Below are 20,574 nucleotides of genomic sequence, written 5' to 3' on the forward strand. Positions count from 1 at the left end.
CGAAAAGTGATATTTTTCAAAAGAGTGATTCTTACCGATACATATCCAGGACATTTCCCTGAAATGACTTCCCTAGATGAAACAGTCCATTAACATAAGCCTTTTGGCCTAAGGTCATTCGACTTGAATTTGAACAGCATCAGAAAATCTTTCCATAAGCTGTCATTTGCTGGGTATAAAGCAATAAAAATTATTACCCTTCATCGGAATCAGTGGTTGGCCGTGAAAGCAATGATTAATGTTTTTCCTTCTGGATGGTGTATGTGATTGCTTCCTTAAAAGTAGGCATTTGCGGAATAAGGCAATGGTGGTTGATCCCTTCTTTAAAAATATAAATAATGAATGAATAAAAGCATCATGGTGGATGTTTTCTTAGCAATTGACGTTTGCCGGAATAAGGCTATTCAAAACAACGATCCCTTCTTCAAAGATCAGTCAATGTTTCAAAAGCCTTCTTTAGAAAATCTTGAGTATCAATAAGTTAACACAATTACCCTGACAGCCAATTGGTTTATCTTTTTCGTTGTGAAAAAAGCTGAAAATCAAACTGGCAATTCAACACAGGCCGATTACATAAAAGCTAAGTGCCAAATAACCTACCACCGATATTTTAGAGAATTTCCTTTTTGGCCCAACTTTTTCAGCCAAATGACCTGTTCAAGATCGAACGACATTATCCACCCAACAACTAGTTCGCTGCAAGGCCTTTCGATTGCATATAGCCATTTGGTTCAAATTGGTTTTTAGCTAATAACTGTTTCGAACACATATTCAATTCGGCTAGATGTCTTTCTGGACGCATTATTAGAATTCCTTAAACGTCCCTTCCAAAGTCAAAGGATTTTAAGTTTGACGGTACCAGTTATGAGAACGAAGTCTGTGATTCAATATTTTTCTTTTGTTCATAGTTATTCCAGAGCAACGACCGGTTTTGCCTTTCTCGTATTTTTTCTACAATTCGCATTTGATGACGTTGATTAGCACTAAAGGGGTCCCGTGTAGTTGGCTACGTTCGCCTAAGCGAATGGTCTAGGGTTCGATTCCCCAGCCCTCCACCTGGAAACCCTCGTCGGTCACTTCGGATCCATAGCCCATCCACGACGGTGGCGTTTGGGGTAGCGCGCCTTACCATCACGCTGCTGATGACGACTGACAACCTTGTATCTTCTCAGGCATTCTCCAACGTTACCCGGATAAATGGCAACCGATCAATGCAACGATCGTGGATACGACATGGATAAACAGGACACAATGGACTCCGACAAGATGGATTTCGGCACCGACAACAATAAGGTAATGGAAATCTAAAAATAGATTCTGTGTGGATTCTGTACGCAGAATACACAGTGAATCCTCAACTCATGGCGGTTAAGTACTTACAGGATCTAACAAATAAATAAAGGAATGAAAAAAGAGGATTTTGAATGAATGAAATGTTGATCCTTTTGGAAGAAGCTGATCCAACACTCAACAGGAGGCACTGTTATTTGACACAAGGCACAGCTAAGAACGATAATATTGCGATGAATACATTTCTGGGCCCCATCAAGGGATCTGGAGGTCATTGTTAATCAAATCATTCTTATTTATTCAATCACTTTCCCGGAAGTAGTATAATACCATGTAGCATCAGGAAATGGTCGAGTTCGGGATCAAATTTAAAACCATCACTAGAAAATAAAAAAAATTCCCTAGAAAACTGGAAATAGCCAATAAAAAAAAAATAAACGATAAAAATGTAAAATTCCATAAACAACAAACAATATTCCACGAAACAAACAATTATTAGTACCTAAAAGTAAAAAATGAAATCGATAAAAGGAGACTTTTTTATAAAGAAATCAAAAATGTTCCATTGCAAAAAATAAAATATCCACAAATAAATCAATACCTAGATACACAATTACAAAACTTCACAAAATAAATATTTTTTCCCACGAACAATTAAGAACTTTCCTCAAAAAAAATCAATAAAAGAGCAATAAATAATGTATGAAATTTCTTGGAAATTATAAAGAAACAATAAAACTGGGCATTTTTTCATTGGAGCGTTCTTTTGGGAGGGCGTTATCTTTTCATGAAAAATGTAATACTTTTGATGCTTTTTGTGTTGATTGCTATCTACAAATTTTGTTATTGTTTATTATATTGTTTAGAATTTTCAATGGAACATTTGATTTCTTTATGCGTTGACATTTCTACGGACATAAAGCAAATTTCGCTTTCAAAAGTACTGATATTCTTTTTGGTTTCTTTTATGATTTTACTTTGTTTATGGAAACCTAATACATGTTCGTTGCTTATATCCTGATTTCTTCTCTGGAAATTTTTCTAATCTTTTATAGAAAATTTCAAAATTCTTTACTGACATATTTTGCTGCCTTTGAGTTTGAGAAAATCCGATTTATGGATTCGATTAAGAGACATATTTGCTTCCCAGCCAAAACGCCCCAACCTAATTGTTGCTGTTGTTATAGTTCACTAAAAGGCTGCGTTTGGTTGGATGGAAAATAATTGCACTAAGCCACTCTACGTGGACTTATATTATTTCAACTAAAAGTGCATTTCAATTGAACTTTTAAATTGTATTTGAAAATCATGTCGTTTTATGGGCTGTGAGGGCAAAATGTGCCTTAATAAATCGCTAAAATCAGGATTTTGATCTAAATATATAACTTTATTTTGTATGAAAACAACGACAGTGTTAAAATGATTTCGGGGATTAATAGAAATAAATATGATCTGATTTCACTTTGAGTTCTAGATGCTCAGGTGGATGTAATAGAATCTATTCATCAGACACCATTTTGCTGTATTCGTTTTTACTTAACTAGGAAACCACCAAATAAATTCACGTATTTATGGCCTTTCCCGTGATTTTCAAAACTCCAAATCGTGCTGGTTCCTATTAGAGTTGTGCATTATTTTTGTCTGTTTTTTATTTTCGTCATAGGAATCATTTATTTGAAAAAAACTCAGCTCCGTGACCAAATCAGCAGCTCAGGAATATTTCCTGTGGTGGAGTTCTAGCAATGGATGTTACTTACGATGGTTTTTATCCTGCGACCATGGACGGAAATTCCTCCTTGTGTTCCTACCATTTTGGTAATAGTTTTCAGAACACAGGTGTTCGCCAGTCGATTCAATGATGTTATCTGGGCCTTTTCTGTCATACGAATATCTATTACAAAATACTCTAAACGTCTCATAAAATTGAATACGCCCATTCATAGTATGTATATAACACAGGAGGAACATACGATTTTCTCTCATCCGACTAATCTCTTGGTATATAATTGAGTCACCAATAAAAAGTTCTTGAAGTAAATGTAGTCTTTTGGCACAACTTTTATTGGTATGAAAGGCCAAACCATGTTACCTCTAGCTGCAGATCTGTGACCGTTATCGCATCACCGTGTCAATCAAACCGCATGCACCGTGTCACTCGATTAACCCGATCGACAGACATTGCTTCGAGTCCGATCGCCATCAGTCTATTTTCACTGCCCGTTCAATAATCTATTAATTAGACGAGAATGACTCTCACGCGCGCTCAAAAGTGTCGATGGCTGTGAAGTCAGTCTGATAGGCTTTTAAAATGCAATAGTTTATAGAGGATATCGCATCCTTTGGACGCTGCACATGCGTCGTTGTAGCTGGTTTGCCCGTCTTAAGAACTCATAATAGTTCCCATCTTCTTGATCCTATCTATTGTTTATGACTTCGCGTTCGAGAGAAGTCATCTCTCAAAGCAGAATCCCGCGGTTCGCATTTGTCAAGGATAACAGCTGTTAGATCACGCAATGAATAATGCCCGCAACTGCTCTTTACTCATTCCGAAGACCTGGAACCGAGCGATATACAATCGATACCGTACATAATTTGCACAAGGATAGTTCGCTGCATCTCAGTTAGAAGGTCCATCGACTTGAGGAAAAATCTACTAGTAATTCATAACCATGATGCTTACGTTTCAGGGGCATCCCTACTGCACGACAGGCCAACCCAATGTCATTTCTCTGTGTTCTCCGTCATGCTGCGACGGCGAGCAAACTAATCCTACAATGGGCCGTCGTCGTTACTTGCTTCGCCTATCGGTGCTTTTGATGCCACTGAAGCGATGCTTGACTTGAATTCCGTCAGAAACCGATAGTACGAAAGATGCATCAGCAGACGTAAATCTCTCAAATCTCCTTTGTTTTCAGTTCACAGACCGTCTCTAAGCGTGACAGGACTCCTAAGTAAACCGGATGGGCTGAAGACAGCAGTGACTGCGTACTCATTGAAATTGCGCATCGCAATGACATGGAGTTATCCGCAACTTCATAACATTACGTGGATAGTATCGAGTAGGTATGATACGCGGACTGTTGTAGATTCAGTTTATGTGATCGTCTTTGTAACCTAAACCTCATTTGTCCACGGTTTGTATTTAATCAGGGTCGAAAATCTGAAAAGGACGAAGAACATCAAAGAACTATGTAGTTGGTGTTAACTTTGTTTAAAGAACTCATACGTGCCGTTCTGTATTTGCGAGTTACTTTTCGATTAATGTGATCATTAAGAATTTATCTACAGTTTTCAAAGATTTTTCTCTTCATCCTCGAGGTTTCAATTTGCCAATTTTTCAAGGATAATGAACCATATACTGTTCAGGCAGTAAGATCAGCCTGCAAATATGCTTCATATGTAGATAAGGATTCGTTGTAGATTAACTACATCGATCGATTATAAATAATGCCCAATTCAGCAGAATTACGAGCTGTAATTCATCAACCGCACTCTACAGATTAGTTTAATTCTTTGCAGCTTTTCATGGGCACATCGATACTGGAGCAAGATTCTGTCAGGTGTGTCTACCACGTTTTAAATCACGATGTGCACGACAAAAAGGACTGAATATAAAAACGACTTTGGATTTTACCGTACAGTGTGGCTCCCGAACCATTGGAACTATTCGTAGGTGACATATCAGATATATTCCTTGGTAACGCTAAGGGGTACGACTCTACAGAATAAAACTTGAGACGTGCCAGTCTCTCGTTACTTATGAGATTGCGCTATCTGCATACATGTGTTACCTCCTCTTAGTTTAGATGATGACTTATATTTCCCGTTTGACACTCCGTTTGAACTTGTCTTGTTTAATCGAAAACTGAATTTGTCTTTCTTTGTTCTAAATTGCATTATATTGCGAAATCTAAAACAACAGAATTGGACCCAAATTGCTGGTTTGGCTTAAGAGCACTAGCCGTTAGATAGGTCGACTTACATACAATAGGGTTCAGATTTACATACAGTTCATAAAGTTTTCTGCTATTCGGAATTATTAATTGGCAATTTGTCTGATAACAGATTCTACGTGACTGGTTAGTGTTGTTAAATTCTTTTCTGTGTAGGTTTATAGTCTTAGAATTACGTCATTTAAGCTCCAGTCGCTAACCATATAAATTGCCATTGTACTTTCAGCACAGGGACAATGGATCAGGTGCTTTGGCATTTTCTTGAATCAAAGCTAATTGATTGTATTTCCTTGCATATTATGAATAATAATCTTCTATTGTTTTCTTGTAATTTTGTTATTTATTCGTGTTTTCCTTATTTCGGGTTCACAGATATAATACCCTTGTTTTGTGTCTTATTCAAATTATTTTTTTCACCCGAGCATTACAATACTGTTCTTTTATTTTAGGTTAATTAGGTTTTTGTTTGCTGTAATAATATCCTTAATCCCTTCCCTCGGATATGTGATCTTGCCGCGATGGGTGAGCCGTAACCATTAGCACTGATATGGCAACCAAAGACATATCCTGTCTGATGGTATCACATGTTGACTATTTTTGTTCAATGCCGCGTCACAATTTGACATAGACGCACTGATTTTACGGATGTGCATGTGAACCAACGGACGTCGTGTCTTGGAGCTTGGAATAGTAATGCAGTGGTGGGCCTCTTTCCTCAGTAATAATGGTGAGATCTCCTCCTTTTTTGCAATACTTTTCTAATGTGTTCCCTAGTGATGATGAGTCGTAGCTAAGCTTAAATCTAGCTAGATAGGTATATATAGAGAAAATGTAATCAACTTTATCGACATTAATAGGATTCACTGAGTGGAAGTTTTTTGCCTTTCTCGTATACCAAGTATACGTAAAGGCTATGATCGCTCAAAACAAACTTTTATAGAAGGCCCGAGACCCATAGTGTTTATATACCAATCGACTCAGTTCGACAATTGAAGTGATGTCTGTGTGTGTGTGTTTTTCTTCCTAAACAATGGAGGAATCCTCAACAGACATCCTGGTTGACCAGGAAGTGCTGGGTTGAGGCCACCTCCAATGAGGAGGCAGGGCGCATCCCGACCAGCTAAACCGTTTCCATTGCCATAAGCCCCGTCCTTCTTACAACCAGAAAGTAATGCTTCAAAGGGGGCCAGTGCGCGCACCCTCGAGGTTAGCTGCGTGTCCTTGCAGCATCGAACATCGTGACTCGCTTTTGAAGAACACCATGCTATCTTATAGCGCATTGCCGGCTTTCCAGGTGGCCTTACCGCCCTATGTCCTCGGAAGGTGGGCAGGGTCGACTTCGCTGCTTCCCTCTGCACGACTGGTATCAAGAATGATGATGCCGCGTGACTAAATTGACCTTTCTGCGATGGGGCCTATTCGCCAGCACACAGAGGACTTGCGACGCGGGGCCTACGCCTGCCCCAGCCTTGACGAGGACCCTTTCCGTCCTCGGGCTCGGAACCCGCCGGTTGACCGACGCCGCAAAGCGACGATCCATGTTGTTCTTCGCGCGGCCCTTGTTCGATAAAAGGATCGAGTTCGACCACAGAGCAGACCACCGGTATGACCCGCAAACGACTCCGATCCGGCACCTCCTTATTTGCGCCTGAACTAGCCATCCGGAGTCCGCGCCACCTTCTGTAGCTCCGAGGACGATTTGGGCGATAGCCGATAAAGCAGCGTTCAACCAACTTCGTCTTTACATCCTCGAACTAGGTTGTCCGGGTGATGTCCAGACCACTAGCTGAAGCAGTGGTCACGTGCGCGAAACGTGAGACACGAACAACGCGTGTTCCGCCGTTTCCTCTAAACCTGCGCACAAACACTCAGGCGAACCGAGCAAAGCCAGCACCTACCTGCACTTTGATTTTGCAGCACAAACGCCGGGCATCAGCTTATGGGGTTTGCTGTTCAGCTTTGCTGGCAAATCAAACAATTGGGAGGGTTCGTGCAGCATTGTGCCTTATGTCCCTCAATCCCGCAGCGTCGGCGAGATTGCTTCTGTCAGGGCCTTTGCGGTCCATTGCTTGTGCCCCGGTTCCAGGCACTTGAAGCAAACTTCGGGTTGCTCGTATGCGCACAGGGCATACTCGACCATCCCACCTTGACGCTCCCTAACTTGACTACCTTGGAGGCGTCCGCTGCAGATAGCGAACCAATACCTGCGTCCCTGCTGGACCTTTCCGTAGAACGGCTGCGGTGGGCGTCTCCACTTCACACTGTCGCCGCATGTGCCGTGACGAGCTCTTCGACAGTGATCTCGTCCAGGTCTTTAACCATAGATTCCACCTCCGTCGTGGGTGCCCTCACCTTGACCGTCTCGCCTAGGACCTCCTCGCCAACTTCTTGTAGGCGGCGCCCTTTTGCAGACGCGCTTCAGCTCAGTATCATCTCGCCCATCCGGCGTCTTATTCGACGTACGTCGCGCCGAGTTCACCGAGCTTGACGTCCTCCTCATCGCCTTCAAAACATCCGAGTACTTAGCCTCGTCCGCCTGTTGACTAGGGCATCGCCCCTGGAGCGATTGGCCCTACCCTAGACTTCTCTGCACCCTCATTCGCCTGGGCCTTCTTTTCGGCCGCAGCGTCTTCAGGTTCCTCTTGTTCTACAGGGTCCAGGAGGCGTCATTCCCTCTATTCCCTGGTCTGGTGCGGCTGAGAACTTTCAGCCTGCCATACCACCGTCTTGCCTGAGTGGACGGACCTTTCCAGTCCTTCCTCCCCGGTTTGAGGTACCTGACCGGGGTTCAGCTTCAGCCCACTACCTTGTTCGGTGGTAACCCTCCGCTTTTGAGGCCCCCGGAGCTCATCCCTGGGCTTCTCCCCGTTTTTGTGTCTGCTCCTTGGAAGAGTCACCCCACGCCACCCCAAATACTTGAGCCTCAGTCTGGGTAGACTTTGCACCGTCTTAGCTGGCACGCTCGGTCGACTCGACCTTGCCCGAGTCCGCGAATCCTTGGGCCTCAGTCTGGGTGACCTCGACTCCACCGATTTCGGGTTTACCTTGGCCGTCCGACCGCCCTCTCAACTGGCGTCCAGCATCGACTTTCGAAGTTTCTGAAGCTCCTCTTGAGGTCCTTGCTGATATTATGCTTCGATGACGCAAAGTCGATGATGGCGTCCACTGTTCTCCTACCTGAGCCAAGCCCATCGCGTTTGCGGTTCATCGCCTTCACAAGCGCGACCGTCAATAACCCCTTCCGGCGTTTTTATGTGCGAGAGGAAGGTTGAGTGACCCACGCTGGCGCTGCGCACTGAGCTGCCGACATTGCCTCTGGCCTCCTAGGCGAGACCTGAACAACCCACCTCTTGCGAAGGGTTGTCGCCTACACTACTACCACTAATTGAAGAATTGACTTGGTTTTCCATTTTGGTCCCCGAGTTGCTCGGGAAAAGGGTCCACCACAGAGCCAGCCAACGCGGTGAGGGACAATTACTGTGGAGGGTGCCAGGTACCCCAGGCTCTTAAAGGCCTAGCTCATTATTTCCCCCCTGGCCATGCATCCCTCGGCGGGTCGCTTGACGCCTTGGATTAGGGTTAGGGACGAGGTCCCGGTCTAACTCGCAGTGGCCATGGGGAGGGTCGTCATGGACAAAGTCCCTGCTGCCCCCCGCTGTGTGTGTGTGTGTGTGTGTGTGTGTGTGTGTGTGTGTGTGTGTGTGTGTGTGTGTGTGTGTGTGTGTGTGTGTGTGTGTGTGTGTGTGTGTGTGTGTGTGTGTGTGCTAAACTACTCAAAAATGTCACTCATTTTCGGGCACTTATTCTTAATCCGATTTGTTGCATTCGACACGAATCCTGTCCATTGTTTCCTATTTGAAATTCAGACTATGGGATCGAATGTTATGGCCAAAATACAAATTCATAGAAAAATCACGTAAAATGTCACTCATTTTCGGAACTTATCCTTAATCAATTTGCTCACAACAAGTTTGCATTCGACGCAGAATCTGTCCCATTGTTTCCTTTTTTGAAATTGGTCAGATGGGACTAAGGGATCAAAGTTATGGCCAAAATACATTCCTACGAAAAATCGGCGAAAAATTCACTCATTTTTCGAGCACTTATCTAACCGATTTGCTCACAACAAGTTGCATTCGACGTGAATCCTGTCCCTGTTTCCTATTGAAAATTGGCCATATCGGACTATGGGATCGGAAGTTATGACCAAAATACAAATTTACCGTAAAAATCGCGTAAAATGTCACTCACCAGGCACTTATCCTCAACCGATTTCCTCGCAATGACTGCATTCGCCGCAAAATCCTGTCCATTGTTTCCTATGAAAATTGGCGGGTCGGACTATGGATCTAAAGTTATGACCAAAATACAAATTTATACGTAAAATCGCGTAAAAATGTCACTCCAGGCACTTCCCTCAACCGATTTGCTCCCAACAAATTGTCATTCGACGCAGAATCCTTTCCCATTGTTTCTTATTGGAAGTAGGCCAGGTCGGACTATGGATCGGAAGTTATGGCCAAAATACAAATTTATACGTAAAATCGCGTAAAAATGTCCTCATTTTTCAGGCACTTACCCTCAACAATTTGCTCGCAACAAATTGCATTCGACGCAGAATCCTGTCCTATTTCCTATTGAAAATTGGCCAGATCGGACCATGGATCGGAAGTTATGGCTAAGCGAAAACTTTACGAAAAAAATCGCGTAAAGAATGTCACTCAATTTTGGGCATTTATCTCTAGCTGTTTGCTCGCAACAAGTTACATTTGACGCATAATCCTTGTCCCAATGTGTCTATTATTGAACATTGGCCTCATCGAAATATGGGATCGGAGATTCCATAGAAACACCATTTTTGCCTTTTGCCTACAAAGTATACGAAAGGTTGTATGTTCGCTCCAAAACTAAACTTTTACAGAAGGCCTGGAGTTCCATAGGTGTTATATACCAATCGACTCAGCTCGACGAACGAGATGGTGTCTCTGTGTGTATGTGTGTGTGTGTGTGCCTGCGAGTGCAAAGAAGTTTAGCTCACTTTTTGGTACTTATCCTCAACTAATTCACTTACAACAAGTTCCGCTCGACGCGGAATCCTGTATTTTTTATATTGAAAATTTGGAAGATTGGATTATGGGCACAGAAATATGGCCAAAACACTTTGTGTTTTAAAAAAGGCCGTAGAAAAGCCTAGCTCACTTTCAATGCACTACCCTCAGTTTACTCACAACAAATTGCATTGGACGCGAATCCTGTTCTTTTTTTATTGAAAATTTGCCAGATTGGACTATTACCTTAGAAATTGGCCAATTTTTGCTTTTCTGTGCACAAAGTTGTACAGGCTATAATTTCTCTCGAAAACGATCTATCGGATGCTTCCACACTGATGCACTTCCCTACCTCTTCATGAGGAGTTTGGCAGAAGGACGGTCATGAGATTTATATCATAACAAATTGCTCTCCGCTCGATGGGAATGACATTTTCGTTTTCTTTTTGTGTGATCAGACTTCAGTTTAACAAACATCCAAAAGTAATATCCTCAAAATATATGACTGGGTAAAATAAAACATAGGGTGATGGGTATGTACGTCAAAAGATTAGAAAAGGAAAAAATTGTCGAAATTCTTATTAGCATGTGAAGATCAAGTTGAAAAACCGAACCGAGGTCTCGCGACAATCCATTTTCTCGCATTTCGGATGTTGCAACTGCATCGCGAGTAAGTGCCATCTTTGCCATAATCGTGCACCACTCGAGATGCAGTTCGACATCCGAATAAGGCAAAATATGATTTCGGTTTCAACTGGAACTCTATCTTTGCTTGAAAATCCATTTTCATAGAATGGAGTTGTTTTTTTCTTTTTTACTCCTAGCTACTAGCTCATATTTTCAAGCACACACATTTTACGAAGGTCGAGAAAGGCACCATCACCGCTAGGTGGATTAATCTGGGTTTTTTAAAACTAGGAGCGTGGCGCCTCCCTTTTTTTGTTTAGGCCGTGGCAATAGTATCATCCGTTGTCAACATAGACTGCTTTTAGATATTGAATGTCGGCTCCAAGAAACTCTAAACACAATTTTATATTCAAATTCTCTACAAATATAACATTTTACTTCTCCGAAAACATTTCTCTGAAGACTCTAAGAAGCTCTTAAGACTTCCATTATTTGTTTGGTTAACTATTGACAGGCTGACGGTAAATAGACTGCAGGGAAAAGGGAAATCTATACAAAAACAGTAATTTTGAGATTCTACTAGCTTCTACAATACTCAAACAAATAGTGTTCAAGTAGCCAACATAGACTTGTTCTTCTAAGTATTGGTCCTAGTAGAGGCAAAACTTCTGTTCGGGTCCAGTCTTGACAATTTTAGCTACCATGTAGCGCCAGCTGGATACCTTCAAAAAATATAAGTGGATTGAAATAATTTTTATTATTGAGAAATTTTTGTTTCTTTGCGTTTTCTCCGCACCCATTTGAAAAGTGAAGTAGTTGTAGTTTAGTATTTTTCCAATGACTTAATACAATAGAAGGTGGTGGTTGTGAATGATTCACTCTAAGAATTTTCTCTAATTTTAGAAAATTAAGCCCATACATTTTGAAATTATCACAACTCTTGAATTTTGTCAAAAAGTTTTTTTACATGTCCCGTTTTGCAATTGTGCGTTTGTCCTGTTTTTTCACCGAAATGATCTGGTCAGCCTAGCAAGGATTCAATGATATGCTAATGCTTAGTACAGTGAACTCTCTCTAACTCGATATTCTGTAACTCGATATTTTCTTTAACTCGATGAAGTTGAAAGTCCCTTGAATCTAGCATATTGCGCTCCCTCCGTAAGTCGATATCTCCCTTACTCAATATTCTTTAAGTCGAAGTAATTTTCCAAGCATTTTCATCTCGCTTAACTCGATTGTTGTCAGAAACAGTACATCACGATATGGTTAGAAGTCAAAAGTGATAAGCGAAGTAAGAAATGAGATACGAGAAATAAGAAGATAGAAGTGAAGAATGAGAAGTGAGATATGAGACGTGAGATATGAGATGTGAGATATGAGAAGTGAGAGAGGAAAAGTTAGAAATGTGAAATTATAAGTGAAAGATGGAAAGTGAGGAATGAGAAATGAGAAGTGAGAAATAAGCAGTGGAAGTGGAAAATACAGAGTAAGAAGTGAGAAATTCAGTGCGAAGAGTTATGAAAGTGAAAGTATGACAGAGATGAAAGTGAAATGTGATAGAGTAAGAAATGCAAAGGTGAGAAGTGAGATATAGAATGTTATATATGAGAAATGAAAAATGAAAAATGAGAAGTGATATGTGCGAAGTCAGAAGTGAGATGTGCGAAGTGAGGAGTGAGATGTGCGAAGTGAGTGGGAAATTAATAGTGAAAATGGAAAGTTAAAAGTGAGAAGTGAGTAATTCAAAGTTAGAAAAGTGAAGTGAGAAATGAGAAGTAAGAAGTGAGAGGTGAGTAGTGGGAAGTAGAGAATAGAAGTGAGAAGTGAGAAGTTTAGAGTGAAGAGAGAGAAGCGAATGGTGAGAAGTGAAAAGTGAGAAGTAAAAGTGAGATGTGAGTGAGAAGTGAAAGTGATGAGTGAAATGAAGTCGAGTGAGATATAGAAATAATAAGTGAGAACTAAGAGTGAAAATGAGATGTGAGAAATGAGACGTGCAGTGAGAGGTGAGAAATCAATAGTGAGAGAGTGCAAAGTGCAAAAGATGAGTAGTGGAAAGGGAGCTGAGAAGCTAAATGTGAAGAGAAAGTAATAAGTAAGCAGTTAGCAGTGAAAAGAGTTGAGATTATGAGTGAAGTAAGTTATGAGAGGGAGTAATAAGAAGTGATAGGTGAGGACCAGAGGACAAAGAAGTGAAAACGATATTCTTCATTTTTTCTCTTCCTTCTTCTGTCTTCCTTTTCCTGTCTTATATTTCTCCACTCACTTCTCACTACCCAACATCTCTCTTCTCACCTCATAATTATCATCCCTCCTTCTCACTCCTTGCTTCTGTTTTTCTCACTACTCACATCCTTCTTATCCTTGCAACTATCACAACTCACTTCACTACTTTCTTCTCATTCTCATTTCTCACTTTCCCGATCATGTTACTGCACATCTCTACTCTCAATACTCATTCCGATTCTCAGTACTCACTTCTCACTACTCTGCTCTCATTTAAAAATCTCATTTCTCTTCTCAGTTCTCGCTGTTCAACATTCATTTCAGACATCTCTCTTCTCCACTTTACTTAATAAGGAAACAAATTTTAACTGTTCGGTTAAACGGCATTTGGCCAAATATAAATGTGTTCCCTATCTCGATACCTCCCTAACTCGATGGTCCCTTCAATATCGAGTAAGGGAGAGTTCACTGTAATATGATTTAATTATTCAATATTCTTTGGCGATATAATGGTAACAGAATATTAAGGTAGATGTTCTCCCGTATTGAAAACGATGGACTGCACTCGCTCAAAAGTTCAGGAACAGAAATAATTGACCAAATTTCAATGAAGTCATGCAATTCTCCAGAAAGAGTATGTTCATCGATCATTTCAATTGCTATTTAATAGGGAGCTCTCCAAGAAACACAAAACCCAAAGCGACCACGATCTAATCGACGGCTAATTCTTTTCTGATATCACGAACGTCCGCACGTACCGCAGTGCGAATATTGAATCCGATCACTAGCTCGTTGCCGTACGCATGCGCTCAAAACTCTCGACGGTGTTCAACACGCGTTAAAGCCGAGCGCAGCGGCTTAGCATTGGGCGGCTACAATATGATACTACAATATGGCCTACGAATACGCGCAGCAGCTGGAAGTGGCAGCTAGGCGCAGTTTCTCTTGAAGATGGCTGGAGAGATATTCGATCCGCCATTATTGGTAGCACCGTAACCACTGCACTCGGTACGGTGCCCCGGAACAGAGGAACGACTGGTATGACGGCAGATGTGAGGAGTTAGTTTGGGAAAGAAATGCAGCATGGGCGGAATTGCTGCAACGCACGAGGCGAACGAGGGACGATACAAACGGACGCGGAACAGACAAAATTCGATTTTGCGTCAGCTGGAAGATCGAGATCGGGAAGAGACAGAGCAACTGTACCGCGCTTAATCTGATATATGTAAGGACATAAACGGGAACCTTTGTACGAACCCAAGCAGCACAAGTCAAGCGAATCTGGTTGCAGCAACTTAATTGGGACTGAATCCAGTCGTATACCGTAATCCATGTGTAACATGTGTGCTGCTCAGGAACGAGCGTGAGGTGATCAAAAGTAGGCGGCAGCACTATGAACGGCCATAAGGCAGAGAACGATGGTGACATGGTGGCGAACTTGGGAGCATGCGCGCAGACCATTCGTTTTCCGGATCCGGATCTCCAAGAAATCCAGGAGGTGATTAGCTGGAAGGTGTCGTTTGCTATATCTACAAAAAGATTCATATGCTGGATTGCAGCAACTACCGCGCAATCACATTGCTGAATGCCCCTACAGGTATCTCTCCAAATTTTATCCGTCGACTAACACAATTGAAGAGAGTTCGTGGGGCAGTACCAGGTGGGACTAATGGGCGAACGCTCCATGGGTGTCCGAAGTGGTCACCATACGCCATATATTGCAGAAATGCCGCGAATTCAACGTACCCAAACATCATCTATTCATCGACTTCAAAGCGCGCATGATGATAGGCTTATGCACGAACACGGATTTCCGGATAACTGCAGGGTGATCAAGGCGACGATGGATAGGGCGATGTGCGTAGTTCGAGTTTTAGGGGCATTCTCGAGTTCCTTTGAAACGCGCAAAGAGTTACGGCAAGGTGATGGTGTTTCGTGCCTGCTATTCAACATCGCTGTGGAGGGTAATACGAAGATCAGTGATACACGAGTGGTACATAAGTCTTTCAGTTATTTGGTTCGCTGACGTATGATATTTTGGCACTTAACTTTGAGAAGATGGAAACCTACATCAGACTGAAGGGAAGAACCGGTTGGACTAGTCATACAACGTCGAAGACAAAGTACATGATAGGAAAGGTTAAGAAGACAAGTGAACCCCACCACGAGTTTGTATCGGTGGTACGAAATCAGGTGGTGAAGAATTGTGACTTGGCTCACTGGTGATCCCGAAAATGATACCAGCAGAGAAATTCGGAGACGCATCGTAGCTGAAACCGTACATATTTTTTACTCCGCAAGATGCTCCGATCGAATAGAGATCGCCACCGTACTAAACTGACTACAAAACGCTTATTATAACCATAATCCTCTACGCACACGAGACCTGAACGATGCTCGAGGAGGATCAACGCGCACTTGGAGTTTTAAAAAAGGAAAGTGCTGAGTACCATCTATGGTGGGGTTCAGATGGCGGAGAGTAAGTGGATCAGGAGAAAATCCATCATTTATACTGCGAAAATCAGGCGACAGGGCAAAATCACATTTCGTCGCCTTCTAATTTCGGACACTTTATATGGGACATTTTATATGGGAAATTTTCTGAAATAATTCATCGAAATGTGTCATCAACCTTGATCGAAAATACTCATGGTTCTAGCTTATTTTAATGTAGTTCCATGTAAATTAGACACAAAGGAAAATTTAAAAGTTAGTCTGAACCGTACAGTCAGTTGTATGTGAAATAGGGTGTCCCAAAAAAACACTATGTTCGAAAGGTCATGGTGCTTAAGCCCAAGCCTCAAGAAAGATTTTCGCATTTGGAGCATTTCTGTAGAACAACCTGAAATTCTAAAAAATAGTTTAGAGGTTCCGATAGAGCAATTTTTGAAAAAAGCTGTTTTTTCATACTTGTTGTCACATATTGCCTATATTCAACACATTTGAATCAATTTTCCAATCGTTAAATATTTTTTGAATATTCTGTGGACCATAATGAGTATTCTACATGGTAATTCGGTTGATATTATGTAATTATAAGACACCTACAACAATTTAAATATCCTAAAAATATTATTCCAAAAATATTTTTTATAATGGAAGTTTTAGAAAACAGATTGAAAAAATAATCTAATGGGGCTGAGATATTGAAGTTTTAGTAAACCTTAAAAACCACAAAATTGGTTAATCTACACAGCAAATAATTTTGAAAATTCAACGACGTTAAAATGCAGCTAACTCTATCAAACGAATAAACATTCGATATTAAATTAAATTTGATTGACTTTTACAAGCAGCACAGTTTAAATTTATTTCATTTAAAACAACGAGTAGATCGATTGAATGTTACGTTTATTTTGCATGCTCAAATATGTGCATGAAAATACATTTAAAATCACAACATATTTTTATCTGTGTACAATTGTCTAATAGTTCTATCAACAATTTTGACGTTTTTGACATCACATAAATCCGTCCGTTCAACCAAGAAGGTAAATCATTTCATATGTTCTTTTTCTAACACGTGGTTTTGAAAAGCGCGTCAGTTAGTTTAAATCATGCCATTTTTGTGATAATATATCATGAAAACATTCTTACATTATATTCAACTCGTCAAAGCGATCTTAGCATACTAAAGAATAATAATGGTTGCCATAGTTAGTATTGTGTGATGTATTACTGACCATTTTTTTTATTTATTTAAGGTGTGATATGCTCTTTTTCCAAAGGTTGGTTTTTTGTTACCAGCAAAATATTTTTAAAACAATCGGTAGTAGCTTTGCCCATTACTCGCTTATTATAGGTTGATATTTGTAAAACAAAAACCGCAAAGGGAACGTCCAAAAATTACATAACGCTTAGAGGGGGGAGGAAGGTTGAGTAAAGTGTGACGATCCATACACAATTTTCAGATGCTTCATACAAAAAGAGTTACATAGGGGGGAGAGGAGTTGCAAAAGTCAATTTTTTGCATTACGTATTTAATGGATCTTCCCAAAGAAACTGGTTGGTTTTAAAATAAAGTTATGCGTTTTCAAAACTGATGAATCTGACTGCTGACTGGCTTGCTGATGAATCTACTTTATTGGACATAATAAAGCTTCTTTCGTGAGCGCAAGTCAATTGAAAGTGAAATTATCAAGTATCAGATATTTGGTTTTCACTCCAGTGAAAATGTCTTGTTAGTAGTTGTAATTTCTCTTCAGTGATGGTCGTCGGAGAAAGCAATTGGAAGTTGAATCTCTTCAGACTCGGATAATCGTTTGGATGCTGTCAGTGATTATAAAAGCGCGTCAAGGCGCGTATATCGCGGAACGGAAGATAGGCGATTGGAGACGAATTTTCTTCAAATTGAAAGTGGCGATTATGCGTCGGAAGCAGTCCCAGCATCAGATCGCTGTCGTCGACCATTCAGCAGTATGAAGATGATCTTCCCGCATTCAACATCAAACCAAATTCAAATCCAAACCCTCTTCTTTGTATAGTAAGGTCTGACGGTGTTCAGGCAATTGGATAAGGTCGTAGGCGACCATAAGGCAGATGTAAAATAAGTAAAAGTGAAAAATGAAAAGTTCTTTCTTCACCTTTCGTCTTCTTCCTTCTTTCCCCTGCCCTCATCCTTCTTTTTTCTTCCTTCGTCCTTCTTCCTTCATCCTTTTTCCTTTTTCCTTCTTACTTCTTCCTTCTTTATTTTCCCCTCTTCCTTCTACCTTCTTTCTTCTTCCTTCTTCTTCCTTCTTTTTCCGTTTTCTTCTTTCTTTCTCCTGTCTTGTTTCTTTCTTCTTCCTTCTTCCTTCTTACTCCTTCCCCCTCCCTTCTTCCTACTTTCCTCATCTCTCTTCCTTTCTGCGTCTACCTTCTTCCTTCTTTCTTTCTCCCGTCTTCCTTCTTCCATCTTTCTTCTTTTTTCTTCCTTCTTCTTTTCTTCTTCTCTCTTCCTTCTATCTTGTTCCTCCTTTCTTTCTCCCGTGCTTTCTTTCTTCTTCCTTCTTATTTCTCAATTCTTTCTTCTTATTTTTTCTTCTTTCTTCTTATTCTTCCTTCTTTCTTCTTTCTTCTTATTTCTTCCTTCCCTTATTTGTCTTCTTCTTCATTCTTCCTTCTTCCTTCTTCCTTCTTCGTTCTTCCTTCTTCCTTCTTCTTTCTTCCTTATTTCTTTTCCCTCTTCCCTCTTCCTTCTTTCTTCTACCTTCTTTCTTCTTCCTTCTTATTTCTTCCTTCTTCTGTTTTCTTCCATCTTTCTCCCTCTTCCTTCTTCCTTGCTATTTCTTCCTTCTTCCATTTTTCTTCCTTCTTACTCCCGTCATCCTTGTTTCTTCTTCCTTCTGCCTTTTCCTTCTCCCTTCTTCCTTCCTCCTTCTTCCTTTTCCCTTCATCCTTCTTCTTTCTTCCTTTTCTTCTGTTTCTTCCTTATTTCTTTTCTTTCTTTCTTCTTTCTTTCCTTCCTCCTTCCTTCCTCCATCTTCTTTCTTCCTTCTTACTTCTTCCTCCTTTTGCCTTTTTCTTCTTTCGTTCTACTTCTTCCTCACTTCTCTCACTTCTCACTCTCACTTCTCTCCCCAGTTCTCATTCGCCTAATGCCATTCGGCCTAATGATTTTCTGCCTAACGACGTTCGCCTAATGACCCACATCGTCCTGACAAAGGACCGATTTAAAAAATTGTGATGCTTTGCAATTACAAACAAAACGCGAGCAACGATTTCACTTGAGTGCTGTTCCTTCTGACGACGAGATTTCTAAACACCATCACCGACGGCCGTCATTGTTGGATGAATTTTCACTTTCACTTTGTTAAACTTTTCGGTAAAATAAATTCCTTCTGTGGACCGATTTATTTAATTGTATCGTATCTGATGATTCTTTCTAGGATCTGCGGTATGCAATCTGAAATCTAGTAATGAAACGGTTGCTGCTGATGCAGCGACCGCCATTCGCCTTGACGAACCGCGCTGCTGCCATCTCGCGGAGATAGACTTGGTTAGAATTTTAGAAAGTACATTTGCTATTTATCAACACATGTTTTTTAATCGAAATAATTAAAACTTGTTGCCAATCTAAAAGTAAATCAAATTTCTAACCGAAAAATCAAACTATTTTCAGCTAAAACGAGTTTTAACGTTTTAATACGCATTTTGAAATTGACGTCCTATATGCCTTGCCGGGTAAAGAATAAAAGCAACACAGCCCCATTTTGTTTCGCGCTGCCGTCAGGGCCAATAGACACCAACGAAGTGTTCCAGGCTGTCTACGCTCCAGTCGCGGAGCGTCCCGTGAAATCTCGAACGAAAATGACGCGCTCGCACGCAAGACACGGCTTTTTATGCACAGAGATAATCAATCGATGGGCCAAAGGGTGCATACCTTACATCAATATGATGTCCGGTTGAGATGCATGAACAGATTGGTTGGTTCTGAATTTTCACCGGCGTGAAAGAATTTAAATTTTCAATAGTTTGACGTTGATAATCAATAGTTTTATACTATTAGCACATTGTGGAAAGTTTGCGAATTGATTTAAATATAATCTTAAAATCATGAAGATAAATTTGATTTAATTTAATGTTTGAAACCTTGATTTCTCACGGTCCCCAATTTTGAATTTAATTTTGCACCTATCCAGCCTTCCACTTTCGTCAAAAGAAGGCATAAAAAGTGCAAGCTAATTTTCCATAGCTCTCAAAATATCATGACAATAGATTGAAGAATGAAGAAAGTAAACTATAGAGTAAACTTCGCGAATGGTGCATTTGTCACCATTCTCCCTACATCAACCTCGCCAACGCAATGCGCGGCAGACAGGGCAGCACATCGAGCACAATCATAATAATAAATTCGTTTATTATGATACTCCAACTCAAGGCGGCGGGCGCAGGTATCGTATTATTATATTATAAGGCACCATTAAAGCAAACAACACTTCAGGATCAACTTCTTCGCGTCGAGTAATCGTTTTGCGCTTTTCGTCACTCTCACTCCTCCGTCCCAGAAACGCGCGTTTGCTCGTTGGCTCGTAAACGTCGTGTTGAGCTGGCAGGATCGCTGACACGCTCTGTTGGCGGCCGCTACTGATACGATGATGATGATGTTGATCCATACGCAGACACTATAGATATGTCGTTGGGCTGGAAAGGATAGACACAGTTAAGATTTGTCTTACTCAGAGAACGAAACGTATGTTGCTTATATGCAAATCTCAAACACTACAGGAATGGCTGCTGAATAGAATCCTTTTAGCTTTCTTATAAAAAAAATATTGTCATATTGTTATTCCAATTTCTTATACTGCTCTTTCAATTTCGATGATTATTGTATAAAAGCAATGAACACCAATATCTGCATACCAGCCTGTATCGCTAATGTGGCAAAAGCCATCATACCTCATTCCTCTGTTCTCCAGAAGTGTTACGCACAGGCTTCAACTCTTCAAATTGTG

At 40.9% G+C, this 20,574-nt stretch overlaps 1 protein-coding gene across 1 annotated transcript in view; it reads left to right on the top strand.

The window, feature by feature from the left end:
• Window positions 1-1,197: 1,197 nt before the first annotated feature.
• The window catches only part of LOC134204224 (FERM domain-containing protein 8-like), a 56,399-nt gene continuing 37,022 nt past the window's right edge, over window positions 1,198-20,574 (top strand). Inside the window, exon 1 of the mRNA XM_062679053.1 lies at window positions 1,198-1,293. Within this exon, the coding sequence (XP_062535037.1) occupies window positions 1,198-1,293 (96 nt within the window). The remainder of the gene's footprint in view (window positions 1,294-20,574) is intronic.

Source organism: Armigeres subalbatus, unplaced genomic scaffold (assembly GCF_024139115.2).
Source record: "Armigeres subalbatus isolate Guangzhou_Male unplaced genomic scaffold, GZ_Asu_2 Contig465, whole genome shotgun sequence".
NCBI lineage: Eukaryota > Metazoa > Arthropoda > Insecta > Diptera > Culicidae > Armigeres > Armigeres subalbatus.